This window comes from Numenius arquata, chromosome 8 (assembly GCF_964106895.1).
Source record: "Numenius arquata chromosome 8, bNumArq3.hap1.1, whole genome shotgun sequence".
Lineage (NCBI taxonomy): Eukaryota > Metazoa > Chordata > Aves > Charadriiformes > Scolopacidae > Numenius > Numenius arquata.
In genome coordinates, this window is record NC_133583.1 from 51,455,444 (window position 1) to 51,475,830 (window position 20,387).

The following is a 20,387-nucleotide window of genomic DNA, read 5'->3' on the forward strand; positions in this document are numbered from 1 at the left end:
GCACTGAACTACCACCATGGCAAATTCATTCTTCTTTGTGGAGATCAGTTTAGAAAAGTCTGTGATGCAAGAATTTAAGATTCTCATCAGCTTTCTAATTTAAAACAGAAATCTACATTATGATCTAGGTACATATGAACTACCTACATTTTAAACAAGGGCAGCCTGCCTCCTTTTATTCCAGGAGACTCTGCTCATCTTTTCCAATAAAAGGCTTCTTCAGCTGTGATATACAAGTTACAGATCACGATAAGCAGATGCAAGAAGAAAGCTGGGTATGTTTTTTGGAGGTGAGGCTCACTGGTAGGTCTGAGGTAGCAAGGGATACTCATTTTCAAGTATTATTTGCACACCATATCTGCAAGAACAAGGGGTGTATTTCAGCTAAACATTCTCACCTAGATACAAAGCACCACGAATGCAGCACAGGGATGCACCGGGAGGAAAGGGTGTCATCTTTCAGATGTGTGCCTGGCTCAGCGCCTTCGAGCTGCCTATTCCCCACCTAGTTTGAAGTATAAGGTAGCACTGGAAACATCACAGTTAAGTGCGGTAAACAATATCGAGGGACTGAGACAGTAGAAAAATAGCCCACAGATGCTTTTTCTCCTGCTTCCCTGCCTGCTCGTGCACATGAGCTCCTCAGATGCTTCACCCCCAGTCACCCAGTAATCCCAGCGCAAGAAGGATCAGAGAAAGGAGGTGGAGAAGGATACAGAAACCAGCACAGAGAGCAGAAACCAACAGTGAGTTCATAAGCACAGGACTCCTCCTTTCAGTGGCAATACTGGCTTTAAAATAAAACTGGTCGAACTACAGCTTTTGTACATTATAACAAGATAATCTAGAATCCTTCTGCACGCAACCTGTCTTGCCTGTTTGGCATGCTTATTGGTTTTAGGCGGGATGATTGCATGTTAAGTTGATGAGGTTTATTGTTACTTGTCAGGTTTCTTGTGTCTATTGTGTGCTTTCATTAATTTTTAATTTTACGCAGCTTTTGCATACCTAGTCAATTTGAATGAACAAGCCAAGTTGGACAGGCCTATGCCTATATACAGACTTTTAAAACATGCATTTTAGTTACACGTTAGTTTTATCAGCAGTAATGCTTTGGCTGAGGAACTAAAAATTTTTAAAATGCTTTCGTAGATTTAAGAAAGGAAAATTTGTTCCAACAATGCAAATTTAAATTAAGAAAAAAAGGACAATTTATAAGTTTTGAATCTATACACAGCAGCTAAATCAGCACACTTCCTCTGGGAGGAGGCTTAGGAATCTTGGGTGTTGTGGTGGAGTAATTTGGGGTTTGCAGGGAATAGGAAAGAATTTGAAGGAACTTAACTCCTACAGGCAAAGAGATAATCTCACGAGAACTTCCTCAGAAATCAGCTTTCTACAAACACAGAAGCTTCAAGGTCTGCCAACAGGGAATGAATAGGTGAAGGTGAGCAGGAACTCAGATGGAGTGTGGTCTTAAACAATATTTGCCTTCTCATTAATTCTGCTACCTGCCTCTTAATTTCCTGCCCATTTCTATAATTTATGCAGTTCCGTGCCAAAATTTCAAATCCTTTTACCTCAACTCTGAGGTAAAAGTAGAATCTATCATAGGACCTTTTTCCTTGTTCTTTGCCTTTTCCTTGTTCTGACCACTCTTCTTGAGCTAGGGAAACCTCAGAGAAGAGGGTGGATAAGTTTTGGGGTGCTGTATCCTGCACACTTCCTGGATTTTCAGGTCTGATACGCAAGAGGAAGCGGTTAGCAACTGCTTCTCAAAGGTTTGACTTTCCACCATACTAACACCACATCCAGAGAACATTGAGCAGCTTTTGCAAAGACAAAAGTTTTTGTCCTCCATTTCAGACAGATATTGCTGAAGTCCTTTCAGTCTTGATAGACTGAACAAGCTTCTGTGGTGAGGTCTGGGGGGTTTTCATTTGTTTGTTTTATAAAATAATTTCTCCCGTGCTTGGAAATAGCTCAGATTTCTAGTACCTGCCCATATAACTGGTCTCTAAACAGCACCCAACACTATGCTTTGTTTCACTTAAAAGGGACACTGTGAGGTAATGTCAGCGATTTTATTTGAACTTCTGTATACTGTTCTGACGTTGGAGCATGTATTCCTGCTGACTCTGACAGAACAGCAAATTACCTAATCAAACCAAAGCAGAGGTGAGAAAACAGGGACTCTCCCTCTCTTGGTAGCTACCCTTTTAATAAGGAGGGAAAAGCAGAAGTGAAGGTGGGAAGGCATCTTCTCAAGAGAAAAATACTCAATATTTATGAATAAAATGGAATTTGATTTTATATATTATGGAACACAATGCTAATCACTTGGAATATACATAAGACTAATTATGTTCTCTCCTCTGAAGCACTGCTGGCAAGCAGTATTTCCGTGGCAAGAACAAACTGCCAACAGGGAACAGACAGGTCCTGTCTTTAAGGTCTCGGTCAATCTTCAGATCATCTACATAGAAGGAGCTGCCAGTTACACTACCCTCTGTGCCTACTTACCTGTCAGTCATACCCTAGACAAAATTTGGGTTTATTTTGGTATCCCTTGCCAAAACCCTGCCAAACTGTTTAGTTTTAATCCTTCATCTCCTTTCAGGCCACCTCTGTGCAATGAAAGCATGGAAGTCATGTTTCAACTACCTGACTGCTCCAGAAGGAAAACTAGTAAATATTTTGGAAATATTGCTGATCCAATTTAACATTTGTTTACAGGGAAGTTTGTCTCAGGCATATGCCTGTGTACTCAACATAAACAGGGATTCACTCATGCAATTCAAACCTTTCACTGATGCAACTAGCAGATTGCTGTAAAGCTTTTAAAGCTGTTGACATTATTATTAATTAGGGTTCCTTGCATATCAGAGCAAGTAACCTTTCAGTGATGTCTGGATGATCATGTCTCTGCTTAGAAATATTCTGACCATCCTACAGCTGCTTTCCCATGTTGCTTTGCACACGCTTCTGACTCCTCGGTCTGCTTACCTATGTGTCTCCATCCCCGAGGTCACAGTAACCAGATATTGCCTCCCTGTTTTATTGCTGGCAGGCAGTTAAACTGTCCCTTTGCACTCTGATTCTCCCAGGATCAAAGTACTTTGTAAGTACTTTGACCTGTCTATGGCCTGTGTCTCCAAACCGTGTTCTGATCCTGGACCTTACCCCTTCCTTCAGAAGGTGGTGAGAAGTAGACGAAGTCATGGATCCGGGTAGAGAAATAGTAATATACTTGAAGGAAATCTCATAACAGTGATTGAGCAGGGCTCATGTTTAAAAGAACCAGTTGCTACATAAATGCCATATGCAGTTCACACAAGGAATATCTGACAAAAATTGGTGGGTTTAATTTTCAGCTTGGTGCTTACCTACAAAATTCTTTATTATTAGAAAATGCCTAAATATGATTTAAACATTAATTTATTAAGTCATATCTATATGTCAGGGACTTCTGAAAATCCAAACCTTTATATTACTTCCACTTTTTACCTGGACTGAAAGGGGAGGAGCATTTAAGCAATAGCTGAAATCTAGCCTGATTTCATCTTTCACAAGACCTTTTCAACCTTTACTATTAACTGTACCATTCCAGGTGTCCTTGGAATGAGTATCTGAAGAACATTTTCTAATATTGATGCTATAAATCTGCCAATACAACCTTCAGTTTTGCCCCTCATTTTTCACTGCTTTTTCATTATTTTCAAACTATATAATGATGATTTGGAAGTATTTTGTCACTGTTCTCTTCCAAAAATGCATTTAATTGCTTTCCAGCTTTTCCTTACCTTTCCCTCTTCTGGTATCCAGCTTCAATGCTTAATTACATTTACAGATCTTATACAGCCTACTACATAAAATCATGTTGCCTCTCTGTCTCTAGCACCCACACCAATTCTTTCTTCATTCTTTTACACACCTCAGTCTTCATCTGGCTATTTCACCTTCACCTTTCCTACCATGTGTCCAAAGTACCATTTTAAAAGCAGCCCTCTCTAGTCCAAGAGGAGTCCAAGGGGACCTTCCCAGAGTTTGCTTCCTGTTTCCGAGCTCACTGTACTATCCGCAAAAATGCTGTACATATTATTTTTACTTATACTGGTTCACCAACCTTATTCAAATGTTTTCTCTACAATTAGCCTGCAGCCTTCAAGTTAGTGACATATACAGAAAAGGCCAAATAAGTTTTTATTTATCTATGCCACCTTCCATCAATCTCTTTTCTGTAACAGTCTAAGCATCTTCATGTGATTTGCAAGTATTTTCTCTTGTGATGGCAAGAGATGAAGATGGTACCTTAGTTACCTTTCTAGGCTGTTTGCACTAACTATGGTATATAGTATAATACTATGTTTGATTGAAGAAGGCTCCCTTTAATTGAGAAGGCAAACCTGTTCTTCAGCTCAGATCACACTGTAAAACTCAATTGGAATCTCAAATGTTTTTCTAAACATTAAAATGTATCCACAGTCAGATACATATACTCATAGTTGTGATGTTTATATCAAGTCGCAAATCTCATGTCACTAGGAAAAATTGCAGTGACAAATAGAAGCTTAAAGAAATACATCAGTCCAGATAATATTAAGCTGCTATGTTGATGCTAGGGAGTCAGATTGGGTTGTGGTTGTTTTCAGAGTAGTAGTATATAATGTCACTACACTCTAAGTTCTTGTAGCAAGATAGAAGCCTGCCAAGTGTAACAAAACTTTGCCAAACAAAACTAGTGAGCATGTGTTACAAGAGCTTTAGCACAGGTTCAGAAGATGTACAGAAACTAGGCACAAAACAAAACCCAAAACCTTTCAAAAGCCTGACAGTAATCGTGACTCCACTAGTGAATTTCTATTACTAAAAACAGTTGTGAGAAATACACTGAAAGAGTTGGAGCCTTTATCAAGCCTTTGTGCTAGAGGGAAAATGGTTTTGGTGATCAAAGATCCTACTTCGACAACTTTAGTAACTTCCAGCATTGCCAATTCAGCAAAGTAGCAAGTTCCATTACTACAGCATACTCCACACCTACAGTCAAACAAGTTCTACAATTTTTTTTTTGCCAAACTAAAGTGAATTTATAATTAGTGAGACAGCGGTACCACTGACACTTTGTAAATCCATTTGTGCATGCCAAAACCTCCTCAATTTTTCTTTTGTATTTTGTTTTTCTTCATTGCCCACTGTAATGTAGCACCAGGGCCCAAAATACAGCATTCATTTACTTTAAACAAACCATTTATTGATAGGAATCTGTGCATATCTCTCTGCCCTTAACTTGATCCCAATCAAATCATAAAGGCAAAAAGAGACTACAGTCTTATTTTGAGAGAAAGCACAAATTCATCAGAGGACTATTGTTCCACAGTTTGAGATGATATATAAACAGGCACAGCCCGGGTGGGGAAGTTGACTGGCTTTGAGGCCAGTTCAGCAGAATGTAACCAAGTAAAATTCCCTTTGCAATCCACGAGAAGGAGCATGATCCCACCTTCTAAGTACTAGGCAAGAAAATGCAGAAGAGCATTGCTCTACCCCAGCCTCAGTATATAGCTTAAGTATGTGCTTTATACCCGAGTCTAATGTCATAGTCTGGAAAGGAAAAGAAATATTGAGTTTGAAGTACAGAACTGGGAGCTTATTCTTCATTTTTAAATGTTCGTATCATCAGCTCATTGAACAGCCCTGGGCATGCTACTTCACTTACTTTCATTCCCTCTTTAACTGTATCTATAAAAGGGATATCTACCTGCCAAGGAAACTGGAAGTTTGACATCTGCAAATGACTATTGTAACATCCAAAGTTAATACATAATCAGATACTGTATCTGTATCCTTATTTTCTTTATTTAATTTGTAATACTTGTAGTTAAATATTTCCCATGTTACTATGGTTTTATCCTGTATGAAAAGTTATGGTATTTATATAATCTGTAGATGCTTTTGAAGCAAAAAAACACTTCATGCTGAGTTTTCCTGAAATATAACTGCACCTTCAGTCTTTTACAGTATATTAACAGTTTGGTACTGAGCATGCAGTGTCCCCCCATTGTACCAATCATGTCACCATCACTATTCACCAAACACGTTTGTTGGGTTCATTTTCAAAATCTGTATGGGAACCTTGAGAGAAGGTTTGGGTAGAAATAATTTCCTTACCTTTCCTTTATAAATCTTTCAAATGTACGTTAGCATGCACAAATAAGGATCTCAATCTCACATTTCAGAGCAGAGCTTGCTGGCATACATCTATTGCTACTATAATCACAGCTGCAGCACTAGGACTTGACCACAACCACAAATAAAAAGAGAGCGGGGAGTATAAAGGAGCTAAGTTTTCCTAACTTTCCTAAATACTTAAGTTTTTATAAATTGCTACATTTAATAACTTTCAGGCTATAGCGAAAAACAACAGTTCTAAATAGTTTCTTGTTATTTAAGCCTTCATGGAACTGCTCTTCTTAAGAATTAAGGTCTCCTAGCAAAAAGAAAAAAAAAAAGGTAGCTAATTAAATATACGATGCAATTTCTTATGTGTCTCCTCATTGTGAGTAGAAGCTAGGAAGTACAAGGATCAGATTTGCAGGACTTAATTGCAGGCAGCTGATGGGAAAGTTACAAACTGTCATTAGTGACTCAGTGTTAGACATACTGTCAGCTAGGGATTAGTTAACAAAGCAATGCTGTCTCAGTATCGATTACTCCAGCGGATGTTTCAGAGCTCTGTCCTCTCCTCAACCCCTAATCCAACCAGGCCATCAAACAGAAGGCCCCACCTAGGGCCAGCACCTAGGGCCACACAGCCGCCCTGGCAAGCACAGCCAGATCGGGCCAGCAGCCATGGCGACTCCCAGACGGATGATGCTCACAAGGACAGGAGAAGGGAGTCCCTACAATTTGGATATGGCCTCAGCAGCTGCTGGGAACAGGGCATACAGAATTCCCAACAACTGGAGAAGTAAAGACCAACTGAAGCCGTATCATGCAGCTTTTGGAGTTCCTCTCTCTAATCATTACCGATGGCTATTAAGAGGCTATCAGGAAGCATTCCCTATGGATCTAAGGCTGCAAACAGCGTCTCTTATGTTACTGCCATCAATAGTAATATGCGCTTTTGTGTATTACCATCACACATACATTTTCCAGGCACAGACAATGAAATCCATCACTGCAACATATTTAACTTTGCTCCCCTCCCAAAACCAGTAAATAAGTGTTCAGAGAGATGTGTCACAATGGTCTTAAGTGATGCACTCTGTTCTGTAGGCGCAGTCATGTTAATATTGGACATATGCCAGCACAGTTATTTGAGGAACAGTAAATCAGCACCTGTCTCTCAGTATCAGCTATGAATGAGCTTACACAAATGTGCATGTCTGCCAGCTGGCAAAATGCAGAAAATCCCAGAGCTGCCAACCCAGCACATCTCCATCCAGAACAGAAAACTAAACAGACCATTTAACCGTGCTTGAGAAATTATTATGGAAAACAAGACAAAAAGCCCACAAACATTTCTGTGCCAAGGGAATCTTGCCACCTGCTTTGCCCCTGGGAAACTGCACAATGATACTCAGATTGGCACAACTCTTCTTCCAGAAGAAAATCAAAGGCCCAAAGGACTCGGAACTATAGAAGTCACTGACTAAACACAAAATCCAACCAGGGGGTTATCTCTTATTGCAAGGTCCCACTTGTTACAGTACCAGAGTATCTTTCTTACTGTTGACAGAATTTTGAGCATTCTCACTAGTTGTGAGGACAAAAAAGACTCGCCTCATTCAACGTATCAGCTGCTCAAAAAAGAGTTTAAAGAGGCCAAGTTTCCAAACAGGTGCTAAGTACATTTCAAAATGCACAATTTACATTCATTTTTTTGACTGAGTATTCTTTTAGCATCAAGCTTGTTTTTTGTTCTGGCTTTTTACTAAAGAAACAAATCTTTCACTTTGAGGGTATAATGATAGTTCTGCAATATTTCCCAAGGATTTCTTTCTTCAGCAGAGAAGTTGGGTGACCAAACCAGAGAATGTGAAACAGTGTAAACAAAACTCTTTCCCCTGTTTGTTAATTAGCTTTGCTCAGTGTAGTTTTAGACTTTTCCCAAGCAGGACTGTAGGAAACAGCATTACAGAAATATGATTTTAAAAAGTTTCTTAAAATTTTTCAACACCACTACCAAAGGCAAAGCTTTCATTAGATCTGCTACCCGGTGACAGCTTTTGAGTCACTCCCAGTGTTTCCTCAGCTGATGTTATAAGGTGATTATTACATGCATATCTTAAGACTTGTAGCCAGAAAATTAACAAAAATCAGGACTTCTTTCAGATAGCAAATGTGAACTACCCCTCCATTCTACTTTGTATCTCAAAGCATTCTCAATTCTGCTAAATGTAAGAGTGCTCTGCAAGTCAGGGAATTCTGAATTTTAATGATACTCACACATGAATGGGGATGAAGTGAGTATATTGCCCCAATTGTGCAATCCATAAAGAATAATAAAAACAGATAAGGTTTTTAACTCCTATATTAATGATCCATTGGAATAAGGCCTATTTATTACTACTTCTCCCCACTGCCTAGGCTCTATAAAAGCATTGGCTAATTAGATGACAAGGACTAGGATGACAGCGACTTAGCACCTCAATATCCAAAAAATCATTAGCAAGAGGAAGACAACTATATGCTTTAGTGGTTACCATACAAATCGTCTTAGCAGTCAGTAGAAGGGTTCCAAAAGGCTGATACTTCACACATCAGTGTAAGACAAGTCAAACTTAGGTGACTTCTACTTTGACTAAGCAAGCACCAAACACCAGCATCCTCATCGCAGTTCCAGAATGCCTTATCAATTATGCCTCATCTCAATTCCAGAATGGTGCTTCTTCCTGCTCCTGAGAAGTATCAGAGTAGAAAGAGACTGCTTGGAATGACCTAGCTGATATAACACAAGAGCTTGAAATGAAGTTTAAAAGTTATTCTAGCCTTCTTGGCCAATTTATATAATACACAGACTGACTGTATTCCTAAGCAAACTATTAGCAACGTTTTTTAACACTGTAACTTCACATAAGAGACCTTAAGCCTCAAATATCTTACTTCTGTCATCTTGAGCAAGGTGAAAGAGCTTCCTCCACTAGTCAAAAGGGAGAGATTTTCAGCTTAAAATTGAATCCTACTGAAATAAGAAATGAGACCAGAAGTCATGTGTGGACAAGATTTGCTGTCTGTCTTTCTAACAGGCACCAAATCACACAGGGAGGGCAGTGACAACTGTGACAGCTCTATCCCACTGCAACAGAATGAAAGGAGAAATTTAGAAAAGGAACAATGCACCACACCTGGGTGAGGGACAACACGCACTGATCAAGTGGGTGTCACTTCTCAGTCACAGGGTATCCACTCCATGCCTAAAAGACCAAATATTAGACCTGCATAACCAATATGTAGAATAATCCTCTTATTCCCTACTCATTTTCCAAACTATGAGGACTTCTTCTGACACTATACATCATAAGCAGAGCTTGAAGTATCTAATTTTGCCTGATGTAGCAACATCAATCTCAAGGAGAAAAAACCCAAACACTTCAGTTAAAAAAAAAAAAATTTCAATTGTCTAGACCAATAGTTTCCAAAATTGGTGCCCTTAAACTGTTGGTAGCTGTAAGTTTCTCAACAACTTGCCAGGCTTAACCAAGAACATTCTAAAAAACTAGGAGAGCTGCAAATATCACCAATGAATCAATAGGAGAGAGAAGACAATTTCTGGTTGTGAGACTGTTTCCACAGAAATTTAATTTTTCAGAATAAGCACAATTCTTATTACAGCTTCTAGCCATTGGGCCTTATTATGCCTTTTTTTCCACTATGCTACAGAGTGCCTTCAAACAACTCTTTTCTCATTATAAGACCATTTATGCACTGTAATTACATCAATTCTATACACCAAACATGTTAAGACTGAAGTCATTCACTGAATCACTTTTCTAGGTACTAAACCAATTTTTATTGTTTATTTTTCCCCACGTGTTGGTACCAAGTGTTCTCCAGCTTTAGAAAACTCAAACATCCAACACCAGAAAAGTATTTAATATATACAACTAGTTTCCTACAAATACTTCACAGGGAAACATAAATAAAACAAAATAAAACATCTTTTAAGCCTATCAAATAGTCCCACAAACATCAAGGATACTGTGTGATCTCACCCCTAATGTTTTACACAGTTTTTGAAGAACACCTGCATTTATTTGCTTGGGCAAATCAGGCTGCTAATGCCAGAGTCAAACAAAGAGGCTCCTTTCCTAGTGCAAAGCTTACACTAAATGTTCAAAATCACACATTAGAAAATGAGAGAACTTTGAAACTGAAGCAGTAAAGACAAAGTGTGAGATACATCTGAGGTTTCCTGTGAAATTTCACATTATCAGCTGACTTCTACTTCAGTGCTGCCTTCAGAATATTTTTAACTTGAATACCAGAAATACTTCCTTATGAGTTATGCAGAAAGGTATTTTTGTTGTACTTCAAATTTCTAAATCGACAGTGTTACTATTTTGTTCCTTAAGACAAAATGACAATCATTCTAAATAGAGAAGGTACGAGGAAAGCATATATAGATGATGGAAAGCAAATCTTCCAGTGCTTCCTCACTTTGGTAGATTTTTACCGTCACTCTGCCAAGAGCTTCTGCCCTCCCAGTTCAACCAGATGAAGGGGCTGTTCAAGCACATCATCTTCACAGGAAGTCACAGTAGCTTAATCTACCGCTGGAGGTTTTTCAGTCCAGTGTGGCTTATGATGCAACCTCTCCTCTCTTGCTCAGTAAAATTGATTCTTCAGAGATACCTGGGAGTTGGTATCTTCCATTGCAGTAAACTCTACTATCAGCTTTAAAGAATAGGTTAAGGAGATGTTCATGAAGAATGACAGATAAAGCTGCCTTTGCCCTGGGACAGAAGGATGAAGAGCAAGACGACATGAAGTCTTTTCCAACCCTATGCTTTTGACTCCACAAATCTATAAAGCAAAGAAAAACACATAAAGACGTATAGCGTGGTAGGAAGGCCTAAACAGTAATAAAAACGCCAAAGCCTGACATTAGCAAAACTTGCAGAAAGCAATTATGCCTACTGGGCAAGAATCAGTTTCCAGGAAAAAAATAAGTGCAATTATCTCCAAAATGCTACCCATGATGAGGAAAACTCTTGTTACTACACTAGGTCTGGGGACACGATATAAGTTCACACACACGCTGTGTTAACCAAGCTATGGTTCCAGCAACACTAAATCTCTCATGCAACAGCTACCATGAAGAAAAGCACCTACACACAGTTAGTCTTCCTATTGTCCTCTACAAAAAAAACACGCAAGCGTTCTGCCTGATTAAGTGATTCTATGGAGATATTAATGTCACCTTGAAGAATGTAATTTTGGCCTAAAGTCTGGTGACAAAGCAATGAAATTGTTCAAAAGCAAAAGCCAGAGTTGTACTAAGGGCCAATTCATCACTTAGTTTAGTATTAACAAAGAAAGGAACTTTTTCCTCTTGTCAGTGTTTATGTGGAAAGTTTTGAAATAATAATCAAGAGTAGGTTAGGATTAAGAAAAGTTTGCCTCCAGCTGGAATGCCCAGAATCTCCTTGATTCATGCTGACATCTAACCACTTCCCCCTTAAAAGAATTCAGGGGGAAAGGTATTGGTTTGACAGTCCTGAAGACTGACATCCCATTTAAGCAGTATAAAGGTGCACACAGAGGAGACACTAAGAACTTGCTTGTAGAGTCCTGGGAGTGTGCTGGGGCCTTGTCCTGCAGTAGGGAGCTCCATACCAGTTCTATTCCTGGCCATCCTGCAAAGACTGGCAATAATGCAGACTCACATTTAGATTTAAAACACATTGACAGTTCAAATATTGCAGTAGCTGCTTATCTGTCGAAACCCAAGTTAGTAAAGATTCCAGTTCTGGAAAGTGCTGTCTGCAAACTCCGAGCGACTGGTTTCCAATACCTTCTCCGGTGGGATTTTGCTGAGCATGGGCTGAAAACCAAGCAGCAGTTCCCTTGTCTTGAATACAGATTCTCTTGTCATTTTTTCCACACCTTTTCAGTGTCCTTTTTGCAGTCATCCTCTCCTTTTCATCTGAATTGGCATTCCCTTCTCTGCATGCTCATTTATAAAACTACTCAAACATCTCCTTCTCTCCTTCCACACATTCACAGACATTTTACTCTTGGAAGAAGGCCTCTGTTGACATGATGTATCACTAAATGCCACATGAAAACTGAACCCTCTGTCAGTAATGAGTTGCTAGTAGAGTCAATAAGCAAATAGACAGGACCAGCTGTAGAAACAACTCAAACTGGGAAGTTCTAGCTATAAAAGGATCATTGAAAAAAACAATAAAATATAGCCTGCACACACCAAAGGATGTTCTAGAATCTTCCATAATGGACATTTAAAGGACAAGTCGAAAATAGCTGTCAAGAACAGATCACATATACTTGAGCCTGGCTCAGCTAAGAATACTGTAGTAGTTCTCGTAACATCCCTTCCCAACTTTACATTAATTTTAAAATTAGGTGATAAGATTTATTAAGCTAATTATATACATGTTTTATAATAGCAATATACATACGTGAACACACAGACTTCCGTAAGACATCTGACTTCATGCCACAATCCACTACAACTAGATTAAAGACTGGCTAATGATAGCTCAAGATACAGTTGTACGTGACAAAGCAGCACAAGATCGGGAAGTCTTTTACTGAGCTTCCAGAGGAACTGAGCTAGACCTCCTGTTACTCAACATTCTGCGTTCACTTCCAGCTCACTGACAGAAGCTGCCTCTCAGAAAAACCAGAAACTTCTAAGTTTGTAGCATTACCCTGTTCACATTATTTCACCAATTAGTGAAGGCTACCTCATATCTTAGGGCCCATCTGAGCAAAAATTAGCATACGCAGATGAAAAACTTCACTACAAACAAGGACTGAAGGCTACAGAACAGGTGATCCACACCCATTAAACTTAATGTGCTATCATAACAACAAGAGTCGTGCATTTTAAAATAGCATGACAAAAAACAAAAGGATAGTTTTTACATGTCATTGTTAAGAAGAAAACTAGGGCATTCTGAGTTAGGATGTCCACTTTCAAAAGAGAAAGATATTGGAGAAGATGCTGGAAAGCCTTAAACCTATACTGTAAGAACTACATCATTCCTAGAGTCAGGTTGGGACAGGAAAGAGACTGAAATTGGGACTAGATAACACACCAAAAGGGTCAAAACCTAACTTGATAACATACATCAAGTTTTGTATGGAGGAAAGAAAGAGGTACTGAGAAGATGCTGGCCCAGTCAAAACAATACAAAGAACAACGGGGTGGACCAGCAGGTCCAGAGACTTCAAGTTAGGTACAGATTTACAACAGTGAGGTAACACACTGCGACTGCAATCCATGATACTATCTTTGAGGTCTTCAGTTCAGAACCAAATTAAATAACCAACAATGGTGGGGGGAGGGAAGGAGCAAAAACCAAACTGTGTTGTATGTGGTGCCAATAAATGCCAACAAAATACCAGCTGCTAGTAAAATATAGCGACCTTTGATTATAGGTCATCTACACACACACACACTGACACAATAACTCTTCCAAGGCTTAACTGTTTGACAAGTTCATAATGCCTTTATTTTTAAACATATGGTTTAACCATGAGATATACTGGGCAAAGTATAATGTGAAAATAGATATTCATGCCAACCAAGACAGAATTTTTTTTTTCAGTCAAGTGACATGTCTATTTTCATAACCTTTGTGCCTGAAGTCCTGTGAGTTAGCCCCTCACTTACTCTATTGTACTGTTCTTACTCTGCACTGTTTATTCTAGTTAGCAAGTTCTGTCAAACCTAGGTCAGAGGCCAAAAGAAGAAAGTGACTATTGTTTAACATCAAACATTTCTGCACCGGACTCCTCAAGGCCTGCAAAATTATAGACAAACACAGAGATGTTAATCAAGCAGAATGGTAATCAAGTCATAAAGCACAAAAAACGACAGCTCTCAATGACTCACTTTGGGAAAGCCAGATCAGAAGTATCTCTCAGATCTACCACAGTCAGTTGTTCCAGAGATCAAGCCCACCAGCACGACAATGTGCCTGAGAAACTTGACACAGTATTGTAAATTATATAAAACATAAATGATACTAGATAGTGTACTTCAGAGGCAACAGAACTACCAGTTTTAGCCTAAGTACATTACAAGTATTTGATTAAAAAAAAGAATTTTATGTAAGCGTTCTTCATGCTACCTCTAAGAACAACTTCACATCAGCCCTGTTTCTTCTTTCGCATGAGGCAGCTGGATGCTGCTTATCTTTAAAGCACCTTGAAGACATTAAATAAATACAAGCAACAGGATCCTAGCCTCAGGCACAAGGTATGTATTTAAACAGGTACACCTTCCCTATCAGTCAGCACTTTTGAAATTCAGAGCACATACATCTGACTATACAAAATAAAGACTAACAACCAATTGATGAACCGAGGACCATCATTCCAGGGTATTCAAACAGGAGGTCTTACAGCATAAGCACATACAGCATGAATACCCTGAGGATACTGACCCATTTGCACCCACCCATCTTATTAAGTCAACCAAATGTATTCAGACTTGGCCTTGCACCTGGACAGAGGTAGTTCCATAGGCTGTGGAGCCCCCATGCCACAGAACAGCACTGACACCTCCAGCATTTGTTTCTCAAGGATATCCATGTTACATCGGCACTAAGATTCACCATATCTTGTTTTTCATATGGCTTTGATCATCTTACATGACAATAAATAAACCAGACAAACATGATCTAGAAGGAAATACTATACAGTAGCAATGTAAAACCATAGTCAAAGGAGTAGCTAGTGGTTCAGAGGTAAACTGGTAAGATTATCAAGTAAGACTCTACAGGAACCTGCCTAAAGGCAAACCAGGGAGTAAAGGAGGGCCAAACACTTCTGAGATAGGATTAGAATCCTAAATTATCTTGAAAAATTAAGAAATTATTGAAAGAGGGCAACACACAAACCAACCAACCAAAAAAAAAAAAGTATTTAACCCAGCAGGGATTAGTTGGTAAAATACGCTTCACAAGTGCAAATCCAGGAAAACTGTGTAGCCAGAAGTACTGCAGAACGGATCTCAAGTTATAGGGGATCATAAACTGAGTGCTTAGCGCTTGGTGCTTTCAGGAAGCATGCCAAAATGGGAGGGCTGATTTTAATCTCAATTTTTTTCTTTGGAGGCACCCATGCTCAGGTGCTTAGTATTTCAGCTCTAGAAGGTAGTTTATTTTGCATTATGTCTTGTATATCTTATATTCATAGGCTTGTCTTTGCCCATCCACCGTTAAACAAGTATTTCATTAACTGATTTTTTTAAGGTGTTATGCACCTTTTCCACAGCTCACATGAATAACCTTCCCATCTGAAGATACAAACTATACTGACATATTGCTTAGAATATTTCATAAAATGGGATTTTTTTTTTCCTCTGATCATTAATTTAAAATAGTAAATCTCTTAACTCCTACAAGGTTAAAAGGACAGGCCGAGGTGGTCAAGACTGTGGCCCTGTTGACTTGAGTTCTGTTTTCAAATTTGATCTCTGCCTCTCCCAAAGAAGGAAGGTTCGAAGGCTGCACTGGCCTTAGCAGTTTTGTCAGAGCATGTTCTCCAACAAACAGAAATTATCTTTCTCCCCATTATATATGTCAGCTCTCTAGCTATTGGGGAGGGGAAGCTTTCAACAGTTAAGCCCGTCATTACAATAGCAGCAAGGTGTTCCTGCACTACATAACTAGTGACCCAAACATAAGTTGTTTTCCTCCTTTTGAATTATCTTCTGATAGTACTGCTAATTAGATGGCTAGGCATATTTAAAACAGCAGAACCGTCTGCAGTGAAACAATTATTTTACCATCCAGAACTGCCCAAGACAAAACCATGAATTCTTTCCTGGATGTCAAAAGACTTCACCATTCCTCAACAGTTAAAACCCCCAAACTCCCCAGTGACCACACCCACCCAGCAACACAACCTCCCCAACAGGCAAACACACAGGACACTGAATTTGCACAATCCTATACTGGATCAATGATCCCTGTTTTCATGTATACATGGATAATAAACTGCAAAAAGTCCTTTTTAACATTCAGCCAAAGTGTCAAAGTATTTCCAGTCTCTCTCAAAAGTTCAGCTACAGAATACAATGCCAACAAGAACACCTGAAGGAATTTTCTAGCAACTTGAATATTTAGTACTGCCTTTGAACCTGAAGGTATATTTGAATAGAAAAAGATTGTGGATTTTAGTCTGACTGCTGTTCCAACACACATATTTTATAATTAATAGTATCTATTTCCTAATACAGTATTTAGTTTCAGTATGATGCTTATCTTCCCCACAATTACTTACAGCTCCACCAGCCCTTACTGGTCTTCCCAGATAGTCAGTCTGCTGCTTCAAACTAGATTGCTAAAAGTTTGACAACGTTTAGTTTTTCTAAACTAGTTTCTATAATACTTAGTATTCAGGTGAACATGAATTTGAACTGTTATAGTGATGGCTAACAAAATCAAAATGCTAGTTTAATACTTTATGATGAATAAAACTCAAAGTTTAATTTGTATATTAATAAAGGTGCATTAGAAATGCTAAAAAAACATTCATAGCACATATGATCATTAATACATACATCTAAGCTGTAATATACTCCTATTCCCAAATTGAGAGAAGGCAATGTCTACCCACTGTGACAGACTATATTTAAAAAGAAGTTTCCACAGAAAAGGATGGAGAGGAAGAAATCACTGAAAACAATTGTCAGTTATGTATCTAAACAAAAATCCCAAACCATCAAAACAGTCCAAGTGTTCTTTGCTTGAGTGAACCCAAACATGTGATCCTCACAAAACAATAGACAATACATAATTGAAAAACCTCTGGTGACATGGAGGTTTTAGAGACACCTTTGCTAACTTAAAGGGAAGGCTTCATTGCTCTTGTAAAGTTACTTATACAGTAAGTCTAGAACTATCCTGGATTTTTCTCAAGTTCAATCATTTAGATGAGAGCCTGCAGATCAGACTGAACTTTAACTGTGTCAAACCATGAGGCTCTCCTTCCTGGAAGCACATCAAGGTTCTTGCATGAAATCTGATCATCAGCAGAGTAGGATTAATGACAGAGGTGGTCAGGCTGATAAACTAGCAGAACAGAAACCTGCCTAAATAAGTATGGAACTGCATCTAAGATAAGGTCGTAATGCATTCTCACCCCTTTGTGCCAAAACTGAAGCGAGACCTTGTTTGAAACTGATGTGAAAGAAAAGGCTTTATCACTCATTGTCTCCCTGCAGGAGGTCTGTGGTTGTTACTGGGAAAACAGACACTAGATACTCAGACTACAACCATCAGTCTCTTAGAGCAATGCCACTGATTGTAGACTGACACCGTGTGATGTCTAGTTTAGCTTACTGAAAGGGGAATGGCAGGGGATGGTTTTTAAAGAGTTCGAAGAGTTATTTACGCACAGGAAGGCAAATTGGGTATCAGGGATTTCTCTCAATCAACATAAGTTCTCCAACAGCTTTTTACTTCTGTGTGCCAGTACCTGACTAAACCAAGTGCTCTCTTAAAATAAGATAAAGTCTTAATAAATCAATTGCTCTATATGCTGGAAAACTACCTTCACTTTTACCCACTTTCTTCCCCACCTACTTTTGTTTCCTAACAATCAATCATACCATACCTTTCTGCTGGATATGCAAGCACCTTGCCTCAGGGCGCTTCTCTGTGATGTTCCTCACCAACGCAAGGCAGAATATTACAGCTATGTCACCTACTAAGTCTGTTCACAAAGTATGCAGCTATTTGATGACAAAACTTCATGAAGTCCCAACATAAATACGACTGGTAATACCACTATAGGATAAATTCACAACCGAAATGCTGGAAAATCCAAGTATTAAAGAGGGCTAAATCCTGAATTTGCAGAATAGGGAAAGACACAATGTCTAATCAGCAACACTGAGATAAACCTAAGAGAAACCTACTCCAAACCACGAATTCTGAAATTCACACAAACCAAGGTCTGTTATTCCTCAGTGACTTAGACATAAAAGCTGTAAAGATGAGTTCCAGTGGCACACAGAACTTTAAAAATCAGCTCATTTCACATTAAGAAATGTCTGGATACAAAGACATTTGCTACAAAATGCATCACAGAAAGTTTTCCAAACAGGAAAATAAGAAGAAACAACAAACAAAAACCAAAACCTTGTTTTCAATTGGTATACAAGCTGGCTTTATAAAAAGCTGACCTGTACCAAGTCTCCTACATACCCCAAATAAAATTCTTCACGTCCACCCATTTGAAAGAATTAAAAACTTGTGTTAGTGGAAATTAAATCTCGTATGTCTAGCTAAGCAGAAAAAACTTCTGTGGAGTGACTTGCCTTTACACAATTAATGCTTTTGGTATTAAAGCCACATAAAAATAATTTCCATTTTCTAATTCACATATCTATTCACAGCAATAAAGCTGGATAAGAAATTTTTTGGTTTACCTTATTAAAGAAAAGACCACATGAAGTGTCATGGAGTGGACATAACATACTGCAAGATAAAGTTTTGTGGCATTTCACTGAAATGGAAATAATTTGGAGAGTGACTTCGTTTAAAGTCAGGATCTAGGACAAGGAAACAAATTATTTTTGCAATGCCTGAAAGCCTGGAAGTCAACTCAATGTCCTATTCCTCTACAATAACCCTTACAAGAACAGTCAGAACAGCAGAAATATCACCATCACTGTAAAACTGGGGTTGTCTGTACGGTTTCCCAAATTGCTTTACAAAGTTATTATCTACTTCCCAGATTCACAGCAGCAAGTCACTGACAACACCAGATCTTCTCATTCATGCTATTTACTTCAAACCACTCTCTGATTGTTTGAGTTAGAGACATGGCATAACAAGCAGCAAAGGAAACAGAAGACCAGCTTATTGTATTGTGACTTCAGCGCAATAGATTTCGTGGTTTCAAATTCAGTAATCACATGTAAATCTCCTAACACATACATTTAGCGTTGGGAGGTAAAGACTGTCAAAGGAATGAGTACAATCCCACAAAACTACCTAAATTAAAAACATTCACACTTACATATGAGAGAAGCAATAGCCATTAGTGTTTAATACAATACATGAATGCAAAAATATACAGCAAAGACCAAAAAAACCAAATTTTTTAGCTGTTACTGTTTCTCCCAAAATTCCTCTGCAAATCCCCAGATGAATTACAAGTTATAAAAAATAGCTGGAAGAGTAACAGAGGAAATATTTGAGACCTGCAAGTTCTTCATCACTCACTCATCCTGAGTAAAGCAAATACAAGAACAGTTGACTTCAGTGAAAAGTGCTCGTGCTGATACTCTCATACATTCTCAGCACCAAACACGAAGCAATCAACACCAAGACAGGGAATAACTAAACACACACCTTGAACACCTCAGAGAAGAAACCAGAGCCAATTTTCTCACATGTGAAGTCATCGAGACGAGTCAGTCTGGAAAAGGCACTTATCAGGGCTCTGTAGGAAGAGGTACAAACTCTTCCTATCTGGGAAACAGTCCCTTCTCCTCCAGCGCCACCATCAAAGTCTTCAGCGCGCTCCAGGCGGGGTGGAAATCCTGCTATTGAATTCCGCTTACTTCGGTCCATTGTGAAAACAAGGTTTGATTTTGCTAAGGAAGGGCTTCTCACATCTTAGGTAATGTGCTGTCTTCTCTACTCTTGTTGGAGCCTAAAATACAAGAAATTGAGATTACCATTATTGAAAACGTACTGAATAAGTTCGCTAGGACTCCAACACAGCTTATACCAGTTTAAGGGAATAAGGAGAAAAAAAGCAGAAGATATCCAAGTAGGGGCACAAAAAAAAAAAAAAAAAAAACACAAAACCATGCACACACAAAGGGGGGGGGAAAAATCAACACCACAACCAACCACACAGCATCATCAATAAAGACAGACAATCTAATGAACTTTTCCTTTAGATTAATGGAAATACCCTATGCTCTGGCTACTACAAGACGAATAGGTTTGGAACTCAAAATTTAACTGGTAACAACTTTCATCTCCACCCCCCCTTCTTTTTTACTTAAGTTCAGGTTGCTAAAGCAAGCAACTAAGCAGGAGGAAACCCACAAAATATAACGCTCTATTCTACTTCAGTAGCAGTTGGTGACCAATCTACTGCTATTGCAACAAACCATTTCACATTAGGGACCGAACAAAGGATCTGTAACTTTAAAAGAACAGATC

The 20,387-nt window shown here is 38.8% G+C and overlaps 1 protein-coding gene across 1 annotated transcript in view; it reads right to left on the minus strand.

Moving 5' to 3' along the window:
• Positions 1-19,866, minus strand: part of TESK2 (testis associated actin remodelling kinase 2) — a 77,232-nt gene extending 57,366 nt beyond the window's left edge. Inside the window, exon 1 of the mRNA XM_074152152.1 lies at positions 19,563-19,866. Within this exon, the coding sequence (XP_074008253.1) occupies positions 19,563-19,784 (222 nt within the window). The 5' untranslated portion in view covers positions 19,785-19,866. The remainder of the gene's footprint in view (positions 1-19,562) is intronic.
• Positions 19,867-20,387: the final 521 nt, after the last annotated feature.